Here is a 16666-nt window from a genome sequence, read left to right as displayed (position 1 = left end):
GTGATTCTCATTTGTTCATCTGAAAATGTGTTTGGGAGTGCAGAGTGTGTTCCAAAAACTGGGTTAGGCTCTGGTAACTACATTACCTATTTGTAGCAGCCACCCCAGCTGCAGCAGAACTCTGAGGTCTCAGTGTCACAGCTTGATTCCAGAGGCAAGGCAATGACTAAGTCTGAAAGGACCGAGGAAGCTCCACCTAGGTCAGAGGTCCCCAAACTATGGCCCGCGGGCAACACGTGGCCCCCTGAGGCCATTTATCCGGCCCCCACCGCACTTCCGGAAGGGGCACCTCTTTCATTGGTGGTCAGTGAGAGGAGCATAGTTCCCATTGAAATACTGGTCAGTTTGTTGATTTAAATTTACTTGTTCTTTATTTTAAATGTTATATTCCCGTTTTGTTTTTTTACTTTAAAATAAGATATGTGCAGTGTGCTAAGGGATTTGTTCATAGTTTTTTTTATAGTCCGGCCCTCCAATGGTCTGAGGGACAGTGAACAGGACCCCTGTGTAAAAAGTTTGGGGACCTCTGACCTAGGTGATGGTGAGGGGGGTGAATAACATCAAAGGGTGACCACTTTCAAGTCCTGTGCTTTGTCCAGAAATACACTGTATCTTTAGATGGAACATAGTATCTTTATGAATCAAACCTTGCATGGATGTATAAACCTCTTGAGCTCTCCAGTTAATTTTTTCTGAAATACTCTTTTTTACTGAGAGAGACATGAATGGAGAAATGTGAGAAGCATCAACTTGTAGTTGCAGCACTTTAGTAGTTCACTGATTGCTTCTCCCATCCAAGTGCTAACCAGGCCCAACACTGCTTAGCTTCTGAGATCAGACAAGATCGGGTGCATTCAGGGTGATATGGCTATAGGCTAATTTCTTCTTATATGTGCCTTGACCAGGGGTTTCCAGCCAAGCCAGTGACCCCTTGCTTCAAGCCAGCGACCATGGGATCATGTCAATGAACCCACACTTACCTGATCAGGTGGTGGCGCAGTGGGTAGAGCATTGGACTAGGACACAGACGACCCAGGTTCAAAGACCCGAGGTCACTGGCTTGAGCCTGGGCTCACCAGCTCGAGCGTGGTGGTCACTGGCTTGAGCGTGGAATCATAGACATGACCCCATGGTCGCTGGCTTGAGCCCAGAGGTCACAGGCTTGAGCAACGAGTTAGTTACTCGCTCTGCTGTAGCGCCCCTGCCTCCATCAAGGCACAGATGAAAATGCAAGCAATGAACAACTAAGGAGCTGCAATGAAGAATTGATGCTTCTCATCTCTCTCCCTGTCTGTCCAAAAAAAAAAAAAGAACCTACGCTCAAGCCTGCAACCCCGTGCTCAAGCTGGTGAGCCTGAGCTCAAGCCAGCAACCTTGGGGTTTCAAACCTGGGACCTCAGTGTCCCAGGCTGATGCTTTATCCACTGAGCAACCACCAGTCAGGCTGAAGTCATTACATTCTTAATCCTTAGTGTTCTTGGAGATCATGAATGGAGTGTTCTTGTTTTATGTGACTACTAAGTGCTACCTAAAATTAACAGAAGAAATTAGAGGGACAATACAAGGACCTAGGTGACTTTTCATCAAGCATTAAGGATACTTAGAAATTAAAGTCCGAAGCTGGAAACGGAGGCAGTCAGACAGACTCCCGCATGCGCCCAACCAGGATCCACCCGGCATGCCCACCAGGGGGTGATGCTCTGCCCATCTGGGGCGTTGCTCTGTTGCAACCAGAGCCATTCTAGTGCCTGAAGCAGAGGCCATAGAGCCATCCTTAGCACCCGGGCCAACTTTTTGCTCCAGTGGAGCCTTGGCTGCGGGAGGGGAAGAGAGAGACAGAGAGGAAGGAGAGGGGGAGGGGTGGAGAAGCAGATGGGCGTTTCTCCTGTGTGCCCTGGCCGGGAATTGAACCCGGGACTCTTGCACGCCAGGCTGACGCTCTACCGCTGAGCCAACCGGCCAGGGCCAAAGTAGAACTTTTGAAACCTGTGTGTCCATCTGACATTTTAGGGTCTTGTAATGAGAAAAAGATGTAGTCCAAATTATCTTTACAAATATGAAAGGAAGCCGATTCTTTTATTAAGAAGTACTAGTCAGGTTGAGCTCTCGAGTGTTCTCGCTGCATTCTTCAGTAAGCATCAGCATATCATGTTAAAAACTTTATTTTGTTTTAGCCAATTTCAAGTAACAAGTTTGTCTAATTATGTTAGTAATAAAAACTAATCAAGTTGATGGCCAAGTCAGTTGACCTCTCTTGGGAGTAGGTGCTACCTGACTGAATTTACTACTGGAATTCAGAGGGGTCAAATTTCTGAAAATGGTATAAGGCAGAAGTCTTAAACATTTCCTAAAACACTCACAAGCTTTCCTGTAACTTATCAGGAAAGAAAAAATTCACCTCTTTTTCCTCATTTTGAGAATATAATACCAACAGCCTGGTGGTGGCACAGAGCATCAACCTGGGATGCTGAGGTCCCAGGTTTGAAAACCCAAGGTTGCTGGCTTGAGCAAGCAGTCACTGGCTTGGCTTGAGCCCCATAGTCAAGGCACATTAGAGGAGCAATCAAAGTGAAGTAATTATGAGGTGATGCTTCTGATCTCACACTTAAAAATAATTCTATATAACATTATTGCATGCTTACTATTGGCTAGAGATGGCAGGCACTAAATCCCTCTTGTGGACTGGCTTTACTTTATAACATTCCTAGTATGATGGTAATATTTTTAGGCTGTTTTACAGGTTTGGAAACAATGATTAAGGCACTTAGCTAGGATCAAAGCTAAGGCAATCTGAATCTAAGACTGAACCCTGTTTATCTTTTAGTTGGGTGGGTGGGCATCCATACAGCCTATTAGGCTTCAAGGGCACAAAGTGTGCAATAGTGTTTAGGGCACTACGTGAATGATTTGGCACAGTTAGGTTAGGATGAGAGGTTCCTGTCATCAGGATGATTGGATCTTGAAGCATTTCATTAGGTGAAAGGCAGGGGTGAGAGCATTTCTGTTAGCAAGAAGCTGTCTTATGATTTGATTTGGCTTTGGTCAGAATTCACACTGCCTGTGTGGCCCCCACACTGAAAGTGTCAGCCTTGGGCTCATGGTGTCCTCATGCCTGTAAAAGAAAATAAATCCTCTGGAGCTACTTATTTTGAATTTGGGCCTAAAAGTATTTCCACAGATGTATTGTAGATACAAGGAATACTAGCTTCAAGGAAGGTAGCAGCCCGAGCAAGAGTCAACCAAAACAATGGAATCGGACCTGCAAAGACTGCAGATATAATTTTGAGATTAAAAAAGCAAAACAAAACTAAGATTTAAAATAAGTAGCTAAAAGTGGAAGAAATGAGAGCATATCCGAATTGGTAGAATATTAGAAAATTGTATAGGACAAATAGAAATTTAAAATATAACCATTGAAGTTTACAACTCAATGGTTGGGATTAAAAGATTACACGTATCCGATGAGAAACTAGGAAATCTGAAGAAGTTACACAAAATGCAGGACATCAAAGAGACTAAATGAAAATTATTAACTGGATTTTAGGATGAGATGGGCAGCTTGCACTTAATGGAATCCCAGAGGGGACAGTGTAGGCAGTATTTGAAGGGAAGCTGTGAATGCTTACTCTAGGAGTGCGCACTACAGTGCAGCAAAACTATGAAGGTAAATCAAAGTACACCAGGCAAGCACTTTGGTCACTTCTGAGAGGAGAGTGGGCGCAGGGATGCTCGTTGAAGTCTCTAAACCGGACACTATCGTCTATATATGGTGTTGGGACATATGCTAAGTCACTTAAAAGTCCAGGCCGGTGTCTGAGAGCGAGTTGACGGGAATACGCTAAATGTGACAGGCACTGGCGTATAGCGACGGTGATAAACCTGCCCGGAAGCGCTCCCTGCCCGGCTGGGCCTAGATTCTTTCTGGCCTTGAGATCGGGCTCCTCTTACGTCACGGCCCCTGCGACCCCTAGCGGCGCCGCGGGGCTGCGGCCGTACCCGCGGCCACCACCCTCTCGGCCCGCCGGGCGGGACTTCCGGGAGGCGGGACTTCCGGCCGCTGAGTGACGGACGCAGCATCAGGACCAGCGGCACCGGCGGGCGGCTGCTGAATCCTGAGGCTACAGCGATAGCGGCTGCGACGGAGATAACGGGCCGCGGCCTGCGGGCTAAAGGCACCCGGGGCGGAGAGCAGGCGCGCCGGCGGACAGCGGGTCGCGCTGGCGGCGGCGGTGGCCACGATGATGGAGATCCAGATGGACGAGGGTGGCGGAGTGGTGGTGTACCAGGATGATTACTGTTCCGGCTCCGTGATGTCGGAGCGGGTGTCGGGCCTGGCGGGCTCCATCTACCGCGAGTTCGAGCGCCTCATCCACTGCTATGACGAGGAGGTGGTCAAGGAGCTCATGCCGCTCGTGGTGAACGTACTGGAGAACCTGGACTCGGTGCTCAGCGAGAACCAGGAGCACGAGGTAGAACTGGAGCTGCTGCGCGAGGACAACGAGCAGCTGCTCACCCAGTACGAGCGCGAGAAGGCGCTGCGCAAGCAGGCCGAAGAGGTGCGTGGGCCGGCCGCGCGGGGGACCCGCCCGTGGATCGCGAACTCCTGCCCCGCCCTCGGCCCCGCCCGGGGGCCCCGCCCCGCCCGGGGACCCTGTCCGGCCCGCCCCTCCCTGCACGGCCCTCGAAGTCCTGGGTTCCCTAGCCGGGCCTAGGGATGCGCCCTGGCTCCCCCTTCCTCCTCGTCTGCTGCTCTAACCCAGAGCCCGGAGCCCTGAACCACCTGGCTTCACTCCAGCTCCTGGCCTCGGGCCAGTCCTCGGTCTCCCCTCTGTACCCGCATCTGGTTCTAGACTCCCAGTTCTTTCTGCTTTTCTGTGTTTTTCGCAAACCAGTTTCCTAGACCCCAATTGCTAATTCTTGTTGCTGCCATTCTAAGCCCTCCCAGAAAAGGGATTTCTGAAATTCTTAAACGGTTTTGCAGCAGAAGTCTGTTGTCAGAAGACCTTTTCCTTGTCCCTAATCCAGTGTTTTAAAGGCCTGTGACGTGGGTGGGTCTGTTCGTAAACACATGACTAAAGCTGCAGTCAGGCTGCTCCTCTGATGCCAGGTAAAAGACTCCAGGTTTCCAGAGGTGATTTCTTTGCCCTGTTGGGAAAATACTTAGCTTAGGTGGGAAACGCCGAGAAATTCCAGTCTGGCTTTTTAAGGAGCTAAAAGTAGAATTTTGAAATACTTGTGTGCTAGGATATCTCCATAACCTGGAACTTCACTTATTTGTGAACCAGTTCGAAGTACTGTGCATTGTAGGGAATACCACTTAACTTCATTCATTCACCATCGAATATTTAGCACTGACCATGTGGCAGACCCAAGCAGATGTAGGATGTGGGTTCCTATCCCTGTTTTGCCTTTGTGACCTTGCCCAGTCTGCATTTTGATTTTCAGTCAAAGGAGTCAATTGCCCTAGATGACCTCTAAGACCTGACATTCTGTTATTCTAGGCATTAGGTGATGCTCTTTGACTTGTGAATAGAAAGTTTCTTAAATGAGTTAAACTTTTCAATTAATTTGGCTGAACACATTCTTTTTTTTTTCTTTCTTGATTTTTATTTTTTAGAGAGGAAGGGGGAGAGAGTTATTTGTGTACTCATTGGTTGATTCTTGTATGTACCCTGACGGGATGGAACCCTCAACCTTCGTGTATCCAGACGGTGCTCTAACCGACTGAGCTACCCGGCCAGGGCCTGAACACATTTTTTACTTTAGCACTGAAATAGAAGATTGTTTCAGTATTTTGTCTTTTTCTTGGACCAGAGTGGTTTATGCCCTAGTTTGGTTTAAGGCATGTTTATAAAAAATTAACAATTCCTTGTATTATTCCTACTTAGAGTGACTCATTTTGCTTTTGGTTTCATGCGTGTGAAGAAATCTGTCTATTGATTGGGGGGCCAAGCTCCACCAAAACTGATGTAAAACTCAAGGGGATGCAAGAGCTCATAGGATGTTAGAGTTCACAGCAGCCCTTGGCATTTACAGGAGAAAGCACTGGCTCTGTGAAGTGGGGGAACTGGACCAAGGTCACATGCCCTTGAAGAGCCAGGCCAGGACCCAGCCCCTTGACTTCCGGCCTGGGCTCTTCCTTCCCCGTCATGCTACTGAGGGAAGTCGGAGAACTGTACCCCACAAGGACTAGAGCACTGCGGCTCCCCTTGCCTACACATGAGGCTATGGCTGCCCGTCTGGTACTGGGCAGCACCTTCCTCTTCTCTGACCACTCTTGGTGGCCATTTGATGCCTAACTGAGGTTTTAAGTAAGTTTGTTTTCTTTCATCAGTAGCAGTGTGGTCAATATAGTGGATGAGAAGGAACTAAAAGCAGAAAACCAAGGTGGACAACTCTAAGACTTAAGAATTAGAACTTTCTAGCTTAAGAATTAGTTCTGCATGGATTAGGTCTCTGTTGTGTTCTGTGCAGTTTAAGTGCAGCCACAAGCGAGTATGCTTCTGGCCTCCCACCCCCACTCCCCTGGATTAAGAGCTGGTGGGCAGTGCAAATGTGGTTTGGAAAAGAATGCCTTCAATGCCAAAACCCACTATTACCCCAGCTATTAGGAAAAGCTACCCAGAGCTTCTGGAACATGAGCCATGAAGCAAATGCTTGGGTAGCCAGCACTGAGACTGTGATTAGATGTGATTAGATGTCCACCCTTGGAAAGACCGCAAGTGATGTTACAACTAAAGAAAAAAGCCAAATCCTATAACCATTTTGGCATTCTAGCTCATTTATGAAACCCAGAAGGCATTCATTTTCGATTCTGTGGAAAGGACCACTGTGCATTGTGGATCGGCCTCTTTTCCTAGGCGGGAATTGAGATCACAGATGTGTGTCCGATAACAGGAGCTGGCATGTCACACGCTGCAGACATGGTCGTGTTACAGAGTAACTCCGGAACATGACCACTCTGCTTAAAAAGGCTTAGTCAGAGATAGGTAACTTGAGCCGCCTGCAGCCTTCGGAGCAGACAGAATCTCCAGATTTTTTTTTGAAGAAAGGCTGGGGCAGAGCAAACAACAGTCTTCTACTTCCTGCCTGTAATAACTGCGGTGAGGGATTGCAAATCTGTTCTGGTCCTAGAGTGGCTCCTTGGTCCCGGGACTGCTTATTCAATGGGAGTGGTGGTAGCTAGAGATGGTGGAGTCCAGGGAGAGGACCTAAGTCGTGGAGTCTGCAGACACAGACTTGAGTGCCAGCCCTGCCCTTGGGAGCCATGTACCCGGTGACCAGTCTTCCCCTCTCCAGCTGCAATGGCTGCCTCTGTAAAGCAAGTGGGCTGCCAGACATGACAAGCTGCTTTCATCTCAAGTGCCAAGTCCCATCCCTGGAGAACTGCCGCGCCGCAGATGTAGCAGTCAGGGAGGAGCACCTTGATGGATTTGCGGGGCAGCTTTGGTTAGTAAGTGCTGGGCATCTTAGCCTCTCCTTGTACAGCTTTTGCCCTTGTCATTGAGACCAGTGACTCCCACTCAAGCTTGCAGAGCTAATTGGACCAATTGCTGGCTTCTGCAGTTGCTGCAGAGGACTAAAAAATGCTGAAAGTTTTTAAAATCCACCAAGTTCTTTTCCATTAGAGAAGAAGGTTAGAAATGGGCAATTGACTGGGACAGCTGGAGATGCCCCTCGTTAGTAACCTGAGGTGAGAGCAAGCGAAGGGCTCCATGTGCTGATTCCCTGGGCAGCCACGAGCTGTCTTCTTGCAATGATCAAGTACTTAGCTTATGGGAGGAAAAATAATGTTTGAGAGACAGACAGGCGTGAGTTTAGTAGCCATCAGTTTTCTTAAAATCCTTGTCCTGAAAACTGCTAGCAACAGTCCCAACCCATCCCAAGCAACCCAAGTGGATGCTATAGAACAGACATATGTGTAGTTATTCGCCCATACAACAGCATTTGGTGCCGTGTGAGAAAGCATCCAACGAGGAAAGTTTGACCCAAAACTTTTATAGTTATATACAAGTAATTTGGGTAGGATTAAGCTGGAGGCGTGGGCTGTCATACTCTTACTCCATAGAGATGATCATTTTGCCTTTTTTTCCTAAGCAAACTGATACAGTGCATCAGAAGTTTTTCTTCTTGCTTTCCACATTACAAATAGTAAATTCACCACTGCTTGGACTAGTTATGTGATTTCTTCTTGCAATATTAAGAGCAGGTTTTTTTTTGTATTTTTCTGAAGTTGGAAACGGGGAGGCAGTCAGACAGACTCCCGCATGCGCCCGACCGGGATCCACCCGGCACGCCCATGAGGGGGCGATGCTCTGCCCATCTGGGGTGTTGCTCTGTTGCAACCAGGGCCATTCTAGTGCCTGAGGCAGAGGCCACAGAGCCATCCTCAGCGCCCGGGCCAACTTTGCTCCAATGGAGCCTTGGCTGTGGGAGGGGAAGAGAGAGACAGAGAGGAAGGAGAGGGGGAGGGGTGGAGAAGCAGATGGGCGCTTCTCCTGTGTGCCTTCGTCGGGAATCGAACCTGGGACTCCTGCACGCCAGGCCGATGCTCTACCACTGAGCCAACTGGCCAGGGCCAAGAGCAGTTTTTTTAAATTGTGTGTCTATTTTAGACCATTAAGATTTGGTGGCCTGAGCTGCCTTTCCTAGTTGCCTGCAAATGTTGGCCCATTGTAACTGTACTAGAGTCACCAGGAGTACACTGAAATCTCCCTCTACCCCCGTTTTGTGGGGGAATAGGCATGCAAGAGCAAGGAGAGGCACTTACCTGTTAGGGTGAACACTTGGGTAAGATGCCCGCTTTGGTATAGAGGCCTCCCAGCCTGCAGCCCTGCTGCTGCGTCCCATCCTGCCATTGCAGGGACCCTTTGGTGGCAGTTGGACATCAGGGTCAAGGACTGGCACAAGTTCTTCCAAAACAGATTACTGAATTAAATTTAATATCTAGGTTTTTATTTTTAAGCTTTTTAAAAATTTTATGTTTTGGAACAATTTATAGAAAGGTTGCAAAAATCATACTTTTCACCCAGAGTCCCAAATGTGAACTTTTCTCCACATTACTCTTCCTTCATCGCTCCCTCTCTGCTGAGACCTTAGTAGTCGTATATGTTCCCCTGGTCTCCTCTGCTCTGTCTCGGATCCTTTCTGCTTTTAACGACCTTGATTATGATGTCACAGGCCAGTTATTTTGTAGGATGTTCTTCAGCGTGGCTTTCACGTGACCTCATCCCCCTATTCAGGAAGCCCCCAGAGGTGATGTTGAGCTTGTCTCAGAATCTCTTAAATCCTTACTGTACACCAGATGGGTACTGGGGAGAGGACACACAGTATGAGGCACTTCTGTTTATTGTGAGGGTCAAAAATAATTGCAAGAGACTGAACCGGGAGCATTGTCAGCAGTGAGACAACGTGACTTTCCAGGCATTTGTTTCCTGTGCCCTGTTAAAAGTCAGGGCCCTGGGGTCATCTTTGTCACCTTCCATATCCAGTTGCTCACTAAGTTTCAGCATTCTTTTGGTCCAATTTGTTTTTGAATTTATATTGAGTTTTAGAGAGAGAGAGAGACATTGGTTTGTTATTTTAGTTGTTTATGCATTTGTTGGTGTGTCAACACTCTAACCAACTGAGCTACTCAATCAGGGCTGGCCCAGTTTTTTTGGAGGGGGGCTGTGACACCGGTTAACAATATTATAGGTTCCAGGTGTATAATTCTACAACACATTGTATATACTCTGTATGGTGTATTCACCACCCCAAGTCAATTCTCCATTCATCATGTCGTTCCCCCCAGTTTTTGTTTTAATGTGTCTTCTTGTTTTAATCTTCATTGCTACCATCCTGGTTCCAGTTGCCACTGTTACATTGATCTCCCCAATCCCAACCCTTCTTTAGCCAGAGTGAATTTCTAAGGAAGAGGTCATACCTCCCTCTTCGCTCATCCATTGACTCATTCAGCACAACATCCTGAGCGCCAGGCTTGGCTGCAGGCTCTGAGGATTAGGTCCCTGCTGTCCTGGGGCAGGCACTGGAGTGGAGAGATGTTGGGGGGATGCTGCCATACATCCTAAGGTAGTGATAAAATGAGGGCATGAGATGTAGAGTGAAAGGCAGGGGCAGGGATTACTTTGAGTAAACAGACCCCCTTCTGTTTGAACCCCTCTGAGGCCTGACCTTGCCCCACCTCCCTCTGCTCTCTGTACCATGGCCCACTGTTCTTCCACTCCCTTCCACCCCCTTTGCATGCTGTTCCCACTGACTGCACCACTGGCTGGCTCCTGTGCACATCTGGCACAGAGGCGGCACGGAGCACATCAGATGCTGGCTGCTTAAATAAGTGCATGTGGAGAGTGAATGATCCCCATCACTCCAGTAGGACTACCACAGACCTTCCATATTGCCCCAACTCGGGAGCAGGCCCCACACTGTGCCTTGCCCCTCAACGCCCCCACACCTGCTCCCCGTTGGTGTCCTTCCGGTTCTTTTCTCCCTGATCACGTACCCCAAAGAGATGCTTCTCATCTGTGTATGTGTGGATGAGGGCAAGGCAGCTTTCCTCTACCTCTGCACACACTACATTGAGCTATATATTCAACTCATGAGAGCCAAGACTCTTTCTGTGGTTTGAGTGAAGTAACCATTTGTCTAGCACAACTTTCTGTGATGATGGAAATTTCCATCTAGTGCTGTCCACTTCAGTAGTCCATGGCCACATGGGACCACTGACGCTTCCAATGTGGCTCATGCAACTGAGGAAGTGAGGTTTTATTTTTGTTTTATTTCAACTAATTTGAGTATAAATAGCCACATGTAGTTGGGACTGTTGTGCTGAGCATTGTAGCCAGCACTGTCTGGCTCAGTCACTTCTCTGTAAGGGCAGGCATGGAAACGTTTCTGTTCTCAGCTTTCTGCGAGAGGAAGATGCTGAAAGGCGAATTGTTTTTGCTGTTTCTGTGAACATGTTCAGAAGGAGGGGAGATCCCAGAGCAGTGGGTTTGATACAGGAGACCAGACAGCAGAAATGTGAGATCAACAACAACAACAACAACAAAGCCAGCTATTTAGGAAAGCAGAGGTGATGCAATTCTCAGAAAGGCTGCGAAGAGGTCTGGTAGGAAATCCCAGCACCTAGGAGTTGTCTGGTGTGGATGACACAGAATTAAATCTTTGACCTGGGGCTTCCTTTTCTCTTTGCGCTCTATCTCTTTCTCTCTCTTTCCTTCTTTCTTCCCTCCCTCCCTCCTTCCCTTCCTTCCTTCCTTCCTTCCAACAACAACAACAACAACAACTTTATTGAGGTCAATGCACTAGACATATTGGAAGTGTGTGGTTTGTTGAGTTTTGACACACTAATACCGCAGAAACCATCCCCACAATCAAATAATGATGATCATCATTGTCCCCAAGGTCTCCTCGTGCCCCTCAGGAGTCTCTCTTCTTGCTTCTATCCCCTGGCCCCCACCAATCTGCTTCTGTCACTGTCGATTAATTTGCGTTTTTTAAGAACTTTATATGAATGGCATCACACAGTGTATCTTTTTTTTTTTTTTTTGGTCTGGCTTCCTTGAGTCAACAATGATTTTGAGATTCATCCAGGTAGTTGCTAGTGTTGTCCTTTTATTCATTCCTTTGGTGCTGAGCAGTATCCGTTGTGCGGGTGTTTGTCTATCCTATTGACGGGCTAGCAGCTTCACTGCTCCATAACCTCCTGCGTTTGTCAGTTCACGCCCTGCGGCGCTCCTCACTAACTTGTTCTAGAGAACTAGAGTCAGCTGGGGGCCTGCCGGGACTAGGTGTCCTAAGAAATCACCTCCGTTACCAGGGTGGAAAAGTCTCGCCCCGAGGAAATGAAACATTTGCAGACACTGAGAGTCTGCATAGTCTTTAATCAGTGACTTTTTTTTTTTTTTTTTTTTTTTGTATTTTTCTGAAGCTGGAAACGGGGAGAGACAGTCAGACAGACTCCCGCATGCGCCCGACCGGGATCCACCCGGCACGCCCACCAGGGGCGACGCTCTGCCCATCCGGGGTGTCACTCTGCTGAGACCAGAGCCACTCTAGCGCCTGGGGCAGAGGCCAAGGAGCCATCCCCAGCGCCAGGGCCATCTTTGCTCCAATGGAGCCTCGGCTGCGGGAGGGGAAGAGAGAGACAGAGAGGAAGGAATGGGGGAGGGGTGGAGAAGCAGATGGGCGCTTCTCCTGTGTGCCCTGGCCAGGAATCGAACCCGGGACTTCTGCACGCCAGGCCGATGCTCTACCACTGAGCCAACCTGCCAGGGCAATCAGTGACTTTTTTTGACCACTTCTTATGGGCAAGAGATGTGAGAAATGCCAAGTTAAGTGGGACGGGGTAGGTGGGGGTTAGGAAGTTTAGATTCTGGTTATCAACAGCGACAGATTCAAAGGAATGCCTTTCACTAGAGTTCTGGTGCACCTCCCCGGGCCTCGTGTTTCCCGTGCTCTTCGAGTGCCCTTCCTTCTATTCTACTTCATCTCAGATCTGTCCTCTGACCTTACCCACACTCGTCTTTTCACCACTGCTTTCTTCCCAGGAAATAGCCAGATCAAGGCAAAAAGCCCCTGGGCTCTTGTGCAAGTGGCTATGGGCTGTCTCAAGTGTACAGTGTTAGTTCTGGACAAGAGCCTGTCTTCAGAACGGGGAGCTGGTGCGTCCTTAGCCTGTCTCCTGTTAGGTTGCACAGGAGCGAGGTAGAAGCTGAGTGGATTAGGAAGTTTTGGAAGCCAGAATATAGTTTACTTGAGAATAATTTCTCCCCAGGGACAATTTTTCCAGGATGGGATGCTTATTTTCTTATTTCTCTAGCTACCAAACATAATATATGCTATACTTAATATATATAATATAACATATATATGCATGTGTGTGCATGTGTATATATATATTTTTTTTTAATTTTTATTTATTTTTTAAATGAGAGGAGGGGAGATAGAGACAGACTCCAACATGCGCCCCAACCGAGATCTACCTGGCAACCCCTGTCTGTGGCTGATGGTCAAATCAACATAGCTATCCTCAGCTCCTGAGGCCAACATTTGGATCAGCCAAGCTATCCTCAGTGCCTAGGGCTGACACTAGAACCAATCAAGCCACTGGCTATGAGAGGGGCAGAGAGAGAGAAGGGGAGAGAGAGGGGAAGAGAAGCAGATGGTTGCTTCTCCTCTGTGCTCTGACCGGGAATTGAACATGGGACATCTGCACGCTGGACAGATGCTCTATCCACGGAGCCAACCAGCCAGGGTCAATTTTTATACACTCACACATATATATTTTTCTGTCTGTCTTACAAATTATTGAAAATTAGTGTGAATTTAATAGTGCCATTTGTTGGGATTCTTTTTAGGCAGATGCTGAACTAGCAGTCCCTTTAACGTAAAGATGGGGAAATCTTTGGTTTTTATGAATCCAACCTGATCCTTGGATTTCAGCTTGGTGGCCTGGTCTCTCAGACATGTGTCAAGACCCTTCCCTCTCTCTCCCTGTGTCACCCAATGGGTCTCGGGGGCAGCTCTTGTAATTCCAGGGCCCCCACACTCACGTCTTACTCTGCTTACCTGCGTTCTAGATCTAAGTGGTGGCACAGTTATGAGAAATGGAGAAAAGAAGCTGTAAAAGAACATTGGTGGTGTGAGGTCTTAGGAGTTCAGGGTCCCCTCTGACTCCTCTGTAAATATACTTACTTATTGATCATGTCAGGAAGTCATGTCACTGTGGGGACCTGGAACTAGCCAGCAGGAGAAGGTGTCTCCTCCCAGCGCAGAAGCCTGCACCCAGCACCCCAGGTGTTAACTCTGTCTGCCCTAATATAAAAGACCCCCCAAAACCCCACTTTACTTCCGGAAATTCACTCTATGCCTTCATCCCCAGGAAGGAATTAAATGATCAATAATGGAAAAGAACAAGATCTTTGATTTTTTGTTGGGTTCATTTTTAACCAGCTACAGTTGAGTTATTTCCTATGTGTAACCCTGACCTAAAGGGCGTCTAAAAGGGAAGAATTAAATTTAATATGTTCACTTACTTTGTTATTAAAATAACCTTGATTTATGAAAGTTACCAAAACTCTTAATAATTACATTCTGCAAGAGTGTTTACCTAGTAATCTCTCTTGCATTCTGGGAATTGAGAATGTTGGTTTCTGTTGTCTTAATTTTGATTTGACATGAAAAGTCAGCTTCTGGTGGTTGTTTTTTTAGAGAGAGAGACAGGAAGGGAGAGAGATGAGAAGCATCAACTCATAGTTGTGGCACTTTAGTTGTTCATTGATTGCTTCTCATACATGCCTTGGAGTGGGGGTAGGTGGGGCTCCAGCCAAGCCAGTGACCTTGGGCTTTAAGTTCGTGACCTTTGGGCTCTAGCCAGCAACCATGGGATGATGTCGATAATCCCACGCTCAAGCCTTTGACCCCGCACTCAAGCTGGTGAGTCTGTGCTCAAGTCGGTGACCTTAGCGTTTTGAACCTGGGATCTCAGCGTCCCAAGTCAGTCAGCGCTCCTATCTGCTGCACCACCACTGGTCAGGCAAAAAGCTTCTTTACTTTGCTTTTATATATAAAATGGAAAGAATGTCTTATTCCATGGAATATTAAGAAAAGCTTTCTTTGATTCCTAGATTTTGGAAAAGCCCACACTCAGGTTATTTCAGTTTGTTTTTTCAAAATTCTCCAAAAATGAAATACTAAAAACCAAAGTTGAATTTAATTTTAAAACAGAGCACTTTATTAATGGGAAAGAGGGGGAATGTATGTTTTTAAAACAAATCTAAAAGGGGACTGTGGTATATTAGTCTTTAGAAGTGGGAATTAGGTATTTTGTATCTAGATGTTAAGGATAAGCCATGCTGGTGCGTTTTCAATTGTATAACTGCTGTTGTTGCTTTTTGCGGGGTACTCAAAGGTTTCTATAAGAGTTGCCTTAAATATCCATGGGTTTTCATGTGCTACATGACATTTTGATTAGACTTTGTTAGACAGATAACAATTCCAAACATACTCAAATCCATTGTATATATACTGAACATGTGTAGGAAGTTCTCACTTTGCTCTAGTCATGCCTTCCGGAGGCTAGAGATACTACTCAGATAGTCTACTCTTTGTAGACTTAACTTAGTCTCTACCTTACCTGGTCCCCAGCCTCCGTCCCCTACCCCCAGCTGAAAGTTCTTGATTCTTTTAAATCTAAAAATAAAGTAAGTGGTCTGTAAATAAAAATATTTTCTTCTTTGAAAACATCTATTGAATTTTTTTTCTGACTCTAACCCAGTTTTAAAAGTTCCCTACTCACACCTCTGTCCACCTGCTACAGCTCCCCTCCCCTCTGTTGGAAGATGACTTCAATTTGCAACTTCTTTTCTTCATTTATTTATTTAACTACCAACACAAAGCTAGCTCCTACTTTATTCCCAGCCCCATCAAGTACTGTTCAGCTGTCAGGATCATTTTTACGTCCCCCCAAGTCTAGCCTTGAGCATTTCCTCATAAAAAGCAAAGATTTGGTGTTTGTTTATTAGTCTTGGCCAGGCTCTGTCCCTTTGCGTTAGTTATTCCTTGTAATAGTGTATCGAGATCGCATGGCATATTCCAGTTACCTTAATGACAATGAAGTAATTTTTTCAAAAGGGAAAGAAAGAAGAGGGTTTCTTTTAAGCTGTAGAGCATCATATTGTGTTTGTGACATTTTCTTTTTTGTGTGTGACAGAGACAGAGAGAAGGACAGATAGGGACAGACAGAAAGGAAGGGAAAGAGATGAGAAGCATCAGTTCTTTGTTGCAGTTCCTTAGTTCACTGATTGCTTTCTCATATGTGCCTTGACCGTGGGCTACAACAGTCTGAGTGACCCCTTGCTCAAGCCAGCTACCTTGGGCTTCAAGCCAGCAATGTTTCGGCTCAAGCTAGCCTCCATGGGGTCATGTCTATGATCCCACACTCAAGCTAGTGACCCTGTGCTCAAGCTGGTGAGCCTGCGCTCAAGCCAGCAACCTCGGGGTTTTGAACCTGGGTCCTCTGCATCCCAGGCCGACGCTCTATCCACTGTGTCACCACCTAGTCAGGCTGTGACATTTTCTTAAACTTGGAACCCTGTCTGGTAAGATGACCTCTGAGACCAGGAGGGATGGGCATACTGGACAGCAGCGGTCCTTACCCTGCTCAGGCACCCTTGGGCCCCCGGCAGGGCGGGTGAGGCTGGCCACGGCCGCGGGCCTCTTGAGTCTTCTGGTAATAGTCCCTATGGGTTTCTTTGGGCTTTTTGTTCTTCTGGGGAGTTGCTCCCCATGAGCACTCACACCCTTTGTCAGCTGGCAGTGCCTAGGCAGGCATCCCCAAACTACGGCCCGCGGGCCGCATGTGGCCACCTGAAACCATTTATACAGCTCCCGCTGCACTTCCGGAAAGGGGCACCTCTTTCACTGGTGGTCAGTGAGAGGAGCACTGTATGTGGCGGCCCCCCAACGGTCTGAGGGACAGTGAACTGGCCCCCTGTGTAAAAAGTTTGGGGACCCCTGGTAGAGGATGGAAGGGATGTTGGTTACTAAGAACTGAGCATTTCCCACCTGTGTGACTCTCTCTCTGGTACCAGGATTCCATGTGACCAGGGAACCAAAGTGTCCTGTGTGTCAGTCCACCCAGAGTGGGACCCATCACCCTGTC

General features: G+C 47.4%; 1 protein-coding gene across 12 annotated transcripts in view; it reads left to right on the top strand.

Annotated features, from left to right (window-relative positions):
- The first annotated feature begins 4070 nt into the window (after nt 1-4070).
- The window catches only part of MAPK8IP3 (mitogen-activated protein kinase 8 interacting protein 3), a 55365-nt gene continuing 42769 nt past the window's right edge, over nt 4071-16666 (top strand). For all 12 annotated transcript variants that reach the window (XM_066275317.1, XM_066275311.1, XM_066275316.1 and 9 more), the window contains exon 1: nt 4071-4556. In XM_066275317.1, the coding sequence (XP_066131414.1) occupies nt 4239-4556 (318 nt within the window). In that variant the 5' untranslated portion in view covers nt 4071-4238. The remainder of the gene's footprint in view (nt 4557-16666) is intronic.

This window comes from Saccopteryx bilineata, chromosome 4, assembly GCF_036850765.1.
Source record: "Saccopteryx bilineata isolate mSacBil1 chromosome 4, mSacBil1_pri_phased_curated, whole genome shotgun sequence".
Taxonomy (NCBI): Eukaryota; Metazoa; Chordata; class Mammalia; order Chiroptera; family Emballonuridae; genus Saccopteryx; species Saccopteryx bilineata.
The sequence above is the reverse complement of the archived record's forward strand: the minus strand, read 5'-3'. Positions and strand labels throughout refer to the sequence as shown.